The sequence below is a fragment of the Drosophila pseudoobscura genome, chromosome X, assembly GCF_009870125.1.
Source record: "Drosophila pseudoobscura strain MV-25-SWS-2005 chromosome X, UCI_Dpse_MV25, whole genome shotgun sequence".
NCBI classification, from domain to species: Eukaryota; Metazoa; Arthropoda; class Insecta; order Diptera; family Drosophilidae; genus Drosophila; species Drosophila pseudoobscura.
This window is the reverse complement of record NC_046683.1, coordinates 22,451,739-22,462,058: the sequence shown is the minus strand read 5'-3', so window position 1 is coordinate 22,462,058 and position 10,320 is coordinate 22,451,739. Positions and strand designations below refer to the sequence as shown.

Below are 10,320 nucleotides of genomic sequence, written 5' to 3'. Positions count from 1 at the left end.
ATGGCTTTATTTTCGTGGTTTTTATGCGACTAATCTGCGAGCTTTTTTCTAGTCTTAAAGCTAGTGTCTTGCACTCCCCACTGGATATATTTCCTTTCCCATATTTCACCCTTCTATTCAAGATTCAACCTAATAAAGGATTTCACGCAAATCAAGGATTTCTTCTTTATTTCAGTACAAAGTTTTTGTCGTGAAACGAGGAGAGCTTCGGGCTTTTCCCCAGGCTTACATCTAAGAGTTTACTGAACCCCTGGAGCCGTGCTGTGTTTCCGATGATAGGGGAGTTTGTGTGGTGTGAAGCCCAATATCCTGGGGTTGTTTGGTGTGTGCCCCGAGATCTAGGTGCTTTGTGGCTATGATGGGAGTCCACAAAGAAAATGGGGTTTTGTTACATGTGGTTTTTAGGAGAAGCAGAACGGTGTGGTGTTGTGTTGGGAAGGAGATACTATAGTAAAGCCTAGTGACCGTACTTCTGGAAGTCCCACTCGCGGTTGTCCAAGGGGCACACCTGACGAGTCTTCAGCCAACGTGAAATGCAGTGAAAGTGGAAGGCGTGATTGCAAACGCCCCAGGCCACGGTACACTCCTCGCTGGTGGCAGAGGCCTGGTTAGCCTGGCACTCGATGCACAAGTCCATTATGTGGTTGCGGCAAATGGCGCAATTGTCAACAACGATATCTGCCAATAAACGAAATTGTTAATTATTTCATGCAGGAAGTAATTTAAAAGTATTTTAGATTTTAATTTCACTGATTAAACGATGGCCTGCTATTGCCGGCAGACAAAGAGAAATTCTCTCTATTACGAATGTTTTACTCACCCCAGGCCCATAGAGCTACGGCGTTCCACTGATTTTAGAATGGAGCACAAGGTAGGGGCAGCGAGAACGCAAAATAAAAATATAAAAAATTAGTTATGCCCAACAGATAATAAATTCATCGTAGAACGCGTCACAAGCAAACATACACACATGTACTGATTCACATATGCAGCGGTGTGCGCACGTTACCGCCAGAAAATTTGTGCATGCTATATTTTGTTGCTACATTTGTGAAACTTACTTTCTTAACCTCGAAGCGCTTCTTTTCGCCCTTACTACTGCTGGAAGGCACCTCAAATTCTTCCTCGTCAACCTCCATGTTTCTGTCCATTAATTTGCAAACGTAAGAAATGTGAGAATCACTAGTTCAGTGTGACGCGGATTTATCGATAAAATATACCATCTGACCCTCAGAAATATACCGTCTTTTCAAAATATACCGTCAATATACCGATTAAAAAAAACGAACTTGACTTGGTGAACAACCGTTTGTAAATTCTTATTGTACATCCATCCCATGATGAAACTATACATCATCAGTCAGGCTCCGTTTTTTACTTACTTTTGCGGATTATGTTTTCAGTCAATACGTTTAGTTTTCGTTCTAAGCGGTTCCCGGTTTCACAAATTTTTGGTATCGATATGTTTTGTTCTTTCATCGATTCTCGCTAACAAAAATAGTTTACCTGGTTGATTTGAAAATGTACAGCGTGATAAAAATGCAAAAAGACGGCATGAAGCTCGCAAGTTAAGAAGATCAAGACATTTTAGTTGCAGTGTCTGACAAACTGTGAGTAAAAATTAAATCAAAAAATTAATTTGTTGCACCTCTCTTTTGAATTAAATGTGGCGGGAAATAGCTGTCCCTACGCAGATGTTCTGTAACGTGCGTGTTACAAGCACAGTCTGTGCTGTTACTAAACATTGTTATGCGCAAAAATGTACTTCTTGCCAACGTTCCAATAATCAAATCGGACTGCGTCAGCTGTTTGCACCAAAACGAAAAAGTGGTTGCCCTGACCAATTATTTCCAAGCTAAATTTAAGGTAGCGTTTAGTAAAAATTATTTATAAAGAAAGCAAAAGTTAATTTGCCCTGATATACGTGTCAAGTTTATGTTAATGCATCAATAAGTCAACTATTTTATTTCTTTTGTGAAGCTGAAAAATCAAATACATATATTGGTGCTCAGATTTTTGGATATATTTTTCTCAATAAATTAGATCATTAAAATTTCCGCATTTTGAACGGCCTTTTCGTTAGGCGGCCACTTTTTTGTTCGTCTTTGTCGTTTGCCGTTCTTGCTTTTGGCGGTTCTGCTAGGAGGCAGCACCCTTGTTTACTGGCTCGCGCGCGCGGGTATCGTTCCGATCCCTCTTGACGACCGGCAGACGAGTCCATATATAGCCACCAGACCGTTGTCCTGTGTACTCGTCGATGTCCGGCAAGGGGAATGGCGTGCTGCGGTCGTAGTAGTAGTTACTGGGTGCATGCATCACGAACTCTAGGAAACAGAGCTTGCGGGAGAGTTCCTCGTCGGGTCCTGGAAGAGATAATAACGTAAGAAAGACTGCAGGAGGAGCTACAGATGTGCTCACCGATTAGGTAGGTGGCCGGATCGAAACAGTCCTGTGGATCGGGACTGTCCTGAGTGGGTATCAGCCATGTGAGGAAAGCCGACTTCTCGCAGTAGGCGTCGACGAGCAGACCGCGGATCTGGGCGTAGTACAGCTTCTGCTGGCCGTCAACAATGCTTACGATATCACCGATTTGCATGTAGATCCCCTTATAGAACAAGCTCTTTACGAACTTGGTGCAAGCCTGCACCTTGGGCGTCTTCTGTGCCGGACGCTTGAAGATGGCGCGTCGATTTCTGGCTCCCTGTGAGCCACCGGCACTACCCACGCCAGACTTGCAGTGCGCCTTGCTGTTAGCCGGATGCGATCCGGTTCCATACGGATGAGTTGTGGACCCTGGTCCGTTGGGGGTGCCATTGTAGCCATTGGCCTGTCCGCCATTACCTCCGACGCCCGAGCGTCCCGTCAGCTTCGCCTTAAAGCGAGTAGCCCGCGTGCTCTTACGCAGGCGCTTCATTATTGTGGGCGTCTGATTTCCGGGAATGGTGGCCGCTGGCGTTCCATTGATGCTACTCCTCGTGATCTTTCCGCCGCGTTTCGTGGTCCGAGAGAGTGCGGCCTCAGGCGAAGCTTGCATTACTTCTTCCTTGCTCTTCTCCTTTCCTCCGGCTTCGGCTGTCGTTCCTTTTGTTGGGGGGGCTTCGGGTGACTTTAAAAAATTTTCGGTAGGATATTCATGACAGCTGACTGGCTTCCTTTTTAGATTGGTGTATGGTTCCGCAGCTTTGGCAAACGTCGAGGGTAGCTTCGGGCTTTCTTCTGGCTGGCTTGGTCCTGGAGGTGGTGGGTTGTCTGGCTTTTCTGTTCCTGGCACTGCATTGGCCGTGGGTGCATCTACGTCTACGTTCATTGAAACACTTTTTTCAGTTTCTGATTTCAGCGAATTTCCTTTATTTTTCCCGTCTTTTGCAGACGTACAGGCCCCGCACAGTGCTTCAGCAACGCCGCAGCCAACTTTGCCGGCGGTTTCCGAAGGCCGGAACGGCTGTTCCTTGCCGCTCGTTTTTCCGCACTTGCTGCACTGTTCTGGGATCGGGTCGTGATCTACGGACATGGCTACTTTTGCTGGTCAATCAGCTATCGAAAAACTCAGCCTCTCGCTTTGCTATCAACAAAATCTCCGCAGTGTTGGCTAACGTCGCAGAGTCTTGCGTGTACAGTGCTGCCGTCTTGTGCAATTCTCGCTAATACCAAAAATGATAAAAAAAAATCAGCAGAAATATATTCTTAAAATCATCGAAATAAGATCGACGAAGTATTTGGTCCGCCAAACCAGGAATGATATACGCATGCAAAAGTATGGTCGACCAAATACTGCGCGACTGCCTTTTCACCTTACACAGGTCAGCAAAATTTTCCATCGACCGAATATGGAACCTTTCCATAAATCAAAATATCAGTTAATACTAGAAAAGCAGGCGATTGTATTTGTTGGTATCGTGCCAGTTCATACACCGAACATGTCGCAACCGAACTTTCTGTATTAGATCCCAGGGTCTTCTACTCTAGCGTTCGGCCACCGACTTCATCATGAGGAAGCCAGCCCAGCAACGCTTTGCATTTGTTAGTAGTAACACACACAATATGTTTTCACAAAAATATGTGATTGTATGCTTTTTAAATTGCTAATGGTAAACAAATTAATTGGTTGCACTTACATTTCGAATAAAATTGGGCGGGAAACAGCTTTTTTTACCGCATGTTAAGAGACCAGTCTCGCGCAAAAATAATGTCTAAATCCGATCCTAATTTTGGTTGGGTTAGAAGAAATTATTTATAAAAGCGCAAGCCAAATTGCCCTGGTAATGGTGTCAAATTTATGTTAATCCATCAATAAGTCATATATTTTTCTTTTTACAACCGATAACCGCGCTTCTAACCGCTGGTAGGCCGCTAACTCTCGGGACTTACGCTCAGCACTACTGAGAGCGCTGTTTGTTGTTTGCGAAGTTTGGGGTTGTACTAAGCAAAATAAAATCAGAAAGAGAGCGCGTTGCGAGAATAGCCCATCTTGTATAACTTCATGGGCTGGCTAGCTCATGATGACGCGGCTGTGGACGAACGCCAGAGTAGAAGATCCTAGGATATAATCCAGACTGTATAGTCAAATGGATAGAAACACACAGAAACCAAACAGTATTTTCAAATATTTTTAAGGCGCGTTATGGACTCACTCTCTTGACCAATGCACATCGAATACTTATTCGTGATTCCTGATCGTTTGCCATCAAAATCTATCCTTTTTTTTGAAAAATATTAAAAAAGGCATTTAAAAAAGTAAATAACGGATCACGTAGGCACTTGCATAGGCCTAAATGAAAAATACGGCCAAACTTGTCAACAAACGTACATATTTTTTCTCCAGGTGTCGCTTCCCTCTAGTACTGGCGGTGGCAATTGACCATGCCCGAACTACTGATTTGGCTGGTTCCTACATGGGTACTTTCCGGACTAACCCTATGGTAAACGAACGCCGAACCACTCAAAGAAGAGACAAAAAATGTTGCTCTGTATACTCTACAACCCACCGCGCACCAGCCACCGAACTAGACGGGGGCTAGCTAGCTACTAGCTGGGTTTTAATAATTACATACAAATTTAGTTAATATTACTAGCCATACAGTATATAGATGTGCCAGTTCATAGAACGAACATGTCGCACATATAACACAGAATATCCCGTCCCATGGGGTTCGCGTCTGGTGTTCGGCTACCGTAGAAAGAATATTCTTTCTTATGCTTATAAGCATCTAACCTCAAGACAACTGTCATTTTGAAAACCCTCATGCTTGATGGAATATGAACACAAATAGTTCTTTCGTGTATTTTTGGTATATTTTGGAGCTGTATTTTCGGTATATTTTTTTAGAGTCAGACTGTATACCATATCGATAAATCCGCTGTCACACTGTTTTCGACCAACAAGTTACGTTTCGCTCATTTTGGATTAGGATAACGCGATTTTTAAATAAGAATCGTAGGCAGCCCAGGAGCGACACCCAGCAGAGTTTTAAGCATGGATTTTGGTGAGCTGTTGCATTTGGCCAAAAAAAAAACTGACGCAGTCACAAAAGATAAGGTGGGTTCAGGCTTTGGTTTCTGTTTTTTGGGGTCATCTCGTGTCACTGTTGATTTTCTCGATGCATTTGCAATATTTTCCTGACCATCCCCCACCCCTTTCCACCTGACCAATATTCGCCATTACCACCCACCTATGTGCATGTATACACATGCATTTGCGTGTGATTCTCGAATCAAATCAGAATATCAAAAACAAAGGTCCTCTCCAGGTCCAGTCCGACTGGCAATCAGTGACCCCAATTGTCATGCTTTCGCAATCTTAATCTTGTGCATTGCAGGGCAAGTACTACAGTACCAAGTATGCACCGCCCAAGAAGGAGAGCAAGGCGAGCAAGGAGTTGTCGAGCAACATCCAGAAGTTTCTAAAGAGGCGCGAGGCCGAGGAACAGGAGCGCAAACGAAAGGAACGCCAGAAACTCACCGAGCTGTTAGCCAAGCGCGACGAGAAATCCAAGAACAAGATACGAAAGATGCTAAAAGTTACTAAGTCGGCCAACAAGTCGGTGCTCGAGGATGCCAACGAGGGTGATAATGGTGGCCAGAACGGTGGTGACCAGGGCGAGGGCGAAGGCGATGACTACGGCTATGTGTCGACTGAGTCGAATGCCTTCTATCAGAAGTACATTGAGAAAGTGCGCGATGTCCATGAGGACAAGGGATTTGCACCAAGCCGTCCTCAGTCGGTACAAGATCTCTCCGGTACGAAGGAGCGTGTCAAGGCAGCCATCACCCGTGAGCGGGAGGAGGCCATGTCCCATACTCGGCCGCGATCGTCATCTGATGCAAGATCATCTGGCGCTTCTGCTACGGCTTCCGGCTCCAAAAGCAAGATCCGGGAGGCTCACGTGGCGCGAGCCTACAGCACTTGCAGAGACATGGCCGTCTACAATCCAGAAACGGAACGTCTTGAGGAGGAGCGGAAGAAGCGCGAGGCGGAGAGAAGCAGGGCCAAAGCCAAGCGACCTCCTCCTATGGATTTTCAGGCGGTCCTACGTCTGGCGGCGAAAGCGCAGCACGAACCGGTGGTTTACGTCCAGCCCGAAAAGAAGGAGCCAGAGCGTCTTTTGTCTGCTCGCGAGAAGCGCGAGATGGAAGAGCGTCAACGACAGAGGGAGCAGCGTGCCGAAAGAGATCGGGTGCGCGAAAGCGAACTAAAGGCCAAGGATCAGAACAAAAATGGTGGCAGTCGCATGGAAACCACCGGACGCATTCCCAAGCTCAGCAGCTTCGCATCAAACAAACCCTCTTCTACGCCTCCTTTAAGCGAATCCAAAGCAAAGCCAACTAGTGATAATGTCTTCAAGCGGCCGGCGCCGCGACCAGCTCCGCCTCCAGCTTCAGCCGCCAGCTCCAGCCGGCTCCCTGCATCAGCTCATAACTCTTTCACAAAACCTGACAGAAGTCGTCTTCCCGCCACTGCGACAAAGCCGTTGTTAGGCAAACCAATTCTCAGTACCAGCTCTGGACCCAGTTCCGTCCGCGGACCCAGCGCCGTGCGTGGTCCCGTCGCCAGTGCAAGAATCGTTCCAATAAGGATTCCCTATGGAGCAGCCGGCAGAAATGGACCAACGCGGGAATTCTCGCCCGGAGATCGTCCAGCCGGTGGTACTCCGGCAAGGACGCGCCAATTTCCACCAGCGGATGTCCAGAGATCAGGCAGCAGGGCTATGCCGTCTGGTCGTGGCAAACCCCAACAGAAGTCACCCACCAAAAGTATGTTCCGAGCTGACTCGATCCGTCAAATGTGGCGAAATAATCATCTTCACCCCTCTCCACTTAGGACGCATAGACGATGAGGATGACGATTACGATTCCGAGTTGGATGACTTCATCGATGATGGCGAATGCGAAGAGGACATTTCCTCGCATATCCGCGACATATTTGGATATGACAAGCGGCGATATCGCGACCTCGACGATGATGATAGCGAGATGGAGTCGAGCTTTGCTCAGATGCAGCGTGAGGAGTTCCTCAGTGGAAAAATGGGTGAGTTTGGATATTTTACCGGTCCGCCCCTTAATGGCTAATCCTTTGTTTTAATGATAGGATTGCAGGAGGACTTGGAGGACATGCGCATGGAGGCGATTCACAAGAAGCGAAAAATTGCCAGACGAAAGGCCACCCGCATCGATGACTAAACCAGCGCCCAATGTTAGCTCAAATCTCAATATTATGCGCCATGGATGTATGGGATGGGATTGATTTTTTGATCCATACATTACCACACTTCCGCACATCAATGTAGTGCTGCTTATCGAACGCAAAGGACGATGCTATATTTGCTTGGTTAATGTTCAGCCTGAATCTACTTGATCCCCCCACTTCACCACAGGTCCGCCGGTTTTTCTACACTGAAGTTTACCAAATTCTTAATTCTTGCGAAACGATGCCACCTACGACCTATCAATGCTGAACCTATTGTTGCGTTATGCGTAAAATTGAGTGTTATTTTAGGGAAATCTAAAAAAAAAACTGTGTGCACTAGTTCAGCACGTCAGCATTTAAATTTATGTATGTCTATACGTATACGTTTACAAATCCATTTGCATTGCATTTCAGATATTTCTGTACGTATATATTTACATATGTGTACATAAACATATATTTAGCGTCGATGCATATACATACATACGTATAAAATATATACACGTACATTTTTTGCATACGGACCTATGTATGTGCATACGGACATACAAGGGTGTTCAATAACGACTAACCTAATTATACCCGATACTCAAAATGAGTATTGGGTTATATTAGATTTGTGGTAAATGTGGATGTGTGTAACGTCCAGAAGGAATCGTTTCCGACCCCATAAAGTATATATATTCTTGATCAGCATCAATAGCCGAGTCGATTGAGCCATGTCTGTCTGTCCGTCCGTCCGTCTGTCCGTCCCCTTCAGCGCCTAATGCTCAAAGACTATAAGAGCCAGAGCAACGATGTTTTGGATCCAGACTTCTGTGATATGTCACTGCTACAAAAATATTTCAAAACTTTGCCCCGCCCACTTCCGCCCCCACAAAGGGCGAAAATCTGTGGCATCCACAATTTTCACGATAAGATAAAACCAAAAACGCAGAATCGTAGAGAATGACCATATCTTATAGACTGCAGAATCTGAATTGGATCGTATTATTATAGCCAGCATCAAGAAAACAATTTCATTTTTTCTCGCCCTGTCTCTCTCTAACACACACGTAGCATATTCGGCTTAGAGTAAAACATTAGCGCCTAGATCTCAGAGACTATAAAAGCTAGAGCAACCAAATTTGGTATCCACACTCCTAATATATCGGACCGAGACGAGTTTGTTTCAAAATTTCGCCACACCCCCTTCCGCCCCCGCAAAGAATGCAAATCTGGGGATTTTCTCAAATCTCAGAGACTATTAAAGCTAGAGTAACCAAATTTGGTATCCGCACTTCTGTTAGATCTCACTAAAAAAAGGTATATCTCAAAATTTCGCCCCACCCCCTTCCGCCCACACAAAGAACGAAAATCTGTTGCAACCACAATATTGAGGATACGAGAAAACTAAAAACGCAGAATCATAGATAATGATCATATCTATCAGATTGCTGAATCTGGATCAGATCAGATCATTTTTATAGCCAAAAGGAACAAATCAATTAGCAGTGGCTACGTAGCGCCTGACGTCACGCTCAGACTGATTTTCTGTCTCTCTCGCACGCACTCTTTGTCGTGTCGTTTAATATTAGCGGCGTCTGCCGGAGGGGAGCCATACCGACTAAGTATCGGGTATAATTGTAGAGTTGCGGTGTCCGCAGCAACTCACAACGTTCCCCCTCGTTTTTTAAATCATTTAGTATCGATGTCTCATATAATTTTTACAATGTAAACGAAGGGAAACGTTGTGAGTTGCTGCTGCGACCCGATCGATAGTCAGTGTGGCTACATTGAGCGAAAGAGTGCGTGCTGGAGAGACAGAAAACTGCAAATTGATTTGGTACTTTTGGCTATAATAATGATCCGATCTGATCCAGATTCGGCAATCTGGTAGATATGGTCATTCTTTAAGATTGTGCGTTTTCAATTTTCTCGTATATTGTTGTTGCCACAGATTTTCGTCCTTTGTGGAGACGGAAAAACCAAATTTGGTTGCTCTAGCTCTTATAGGTTCTGAGATCCTTGAACTCACATTTTGCAATTGGCAAAACCGACCATGAAACCTGTGTGTTAGAGAGAGACAGAGCGAGAAAGAATGAAATTGTTTTCTTGTTTCTGGCTATAATAATTATACGATCTGGTTCAGATTTGGCGTTATAGAAGATATAGACATCCTCTACGATTCTGCATTTTCAGTTTTCTCGTATCTTTGATGCCACAGATTTTTGCCTTTTGTGGGGGCGGGGCAAAGTTTTGAAATACACTTGTAACAGTGACACATCACAGAAGTCTGGATACAAAATTTCGTTGCTCTAGCTTTAATAGTCTCTGAGCACTAGACGTTCATCGAGACGGACAGACAGACATGGCTCAATCGACTCGGCTATTGATGCTGATCAAGAATATATCTAATTTATGGGGTCGGAAACGATTCCTTCTGGACGTTATACACATCCATTTTCACCACAAATCTAGTATACATACCCCAATACTCATTTTGAGTATCGGGTGTAACAAAGTGTATTTCAAACCCTAAAATTGTGTTTTTCTTATCGACGCACAAAAATTTTTAGACCAACCTTGTATGTATGTATCCGTATTGCACAGTAACATGTGTGTCTATATAAATCTGTTTTTTAACCACGCTTAAA

At 44.9% G+C, this 10,320-nt stretch overlaps 3 protein-coding genes and 1 long non-coding RNA gene across 4 annotated transcripts; 2 read left to right on the top strand and 2 right to left on the bottom strand.

The window, feature by feature from the left end:
- Nucleotides 1-140: 140 nt before the first annotated feature.
- Roc1a (Regulator of cullins 1a) lies at nt 141-1,223 on the bottom strand. The gene is made up of 3 exons (XM_002133356.3): nt 1,062-1,223; nt 821-848; nt 141-678 (listed from the first exon to the last, which is right to left on the bottom strand). Exons 1-3 carry the CDS (start codon nt 1,149-1,151, stop codon nt 458-460), a joined length of 339 nt encoding a protein of 112 aa, XP_002133392.2. The 5' UTR covers nt 1,152-1,223; the 3' UTR covers nt 141-457.
- An 84-nt stretch (nt 1,224-1,307) lies between these two features.
- LOC117184856 (uncharacterized) lies at nt 1,308-1,815 on the top strand. Its single transcript, XR_004470324.1, has 2 exons — nt 1,308-1,610; nt 1,681-1,815. It is a non-coding gene; the product is annotated as an uncharacterized lncRNA (long non-coding RNA).
- Nucleotides 1,816-1,999: 184 nt separating this feature from the next.
- Nucleotides 2,000-3,777, bottom strand: LOC4815643 (uncharacterized). The gene is made up of 2 exons (XM_001355230.4): nt 2,419-3,777; nt 2,000-2,363 (listed from the first exon to the last, which is right to left on the bottom strand). Exons 1-2 carry the CDS (start codon nt 3,509-3,511, stop codon nt 2,140-2,142), a joined length of 1,317 nt encoding a protein of 438 aa, XP_001355266.2. The 5' UTR covers nt 3,512-3,777; the 3' UTR covers nt 2,000-2,139.
- Nucleotides 3,778-5,325: 1,548 nt separating this feature from the next.
- LOC6901855 (protein SPT2 homolog) lies at nt 5,326-8,181 on the top strand. Its single transcript, XM_002133357.3, has 4 exons — nt 5,326-5,536; nt 5,817-7,251; nt 7,319-7,525; nt 7,586-8,181. Exons 1-4 carry the CDS (start codon nt 5,474-5,476, stop codon nt 7,675-7,677), a joined length of 1,797 nt encoding a protein of 598 aa, XP_002133393.1. The 5' UTR covers nt 5,326-5,473; the 3' UTR covers nt 7,678-8,181.
- The last annotated feature ends 2,139 nt before the right edge of the window (nt 8,182-10,320 follow it).

Bases quoted from the DNA above. Each gene is read 5' to 3' on its own strand.
- LOC4815643 (XM_001355230.4), bottom strand. From the start codon at position 3,511: ATGTCCGTAGATCACGACCCGATCCCAGAACAGTGCAGCAAGTGCGGA. The intron at 2,364-2,418 runs GTGAGCACATCT...TATCTCTTCCAG, and splicing joins TCCGGCCACCTACCTAATCG to GACCCGACGAGGAACTCTCC.
- Roc1a (XM_002133356.3), bottom strand. From the start codon at position 1,151: ATGGACAGAAACATGGAGGTTGACGAGGAAGAATTTGAGGTGCCTTCC. The intron at 849-1,061 runs GTAAGTTTCACA...TTCTAAAATCAG, and splicing joins AGCGCTTCGAGGTTAAGAAA to TGGAACGCCGTAGCTCTATG. The intron at 679-820 runs GTGAGTAAAACA...GTTTATTGGCAG, and splicing joins CGTAGCTCTATGGGCCTGGG to ATATCGTTGTTGACAATTGC.
- LOC6901855 (XM_002133357.3), top strand. From the start codon at position 5,474: ATGGATTTTGGTGAGCTGTTGCATTTGGCCAAAAAAAAAACTGACGCA. The intron at 5,537-5,816 runs GTGGGTTCAGGC...TGTGCATTGCAG, and splicing joins ACGCAGTCACAAAAGATAAG to GGCAAGTACTACAGTACCAA. The intron at 7,252-7,318 runs GTATGTTCCGAG...CTCTCCACTTAG, and splicing joins ACAGAAGTCACCCACCAAAA to GACGCATAGACGATGAGGAT.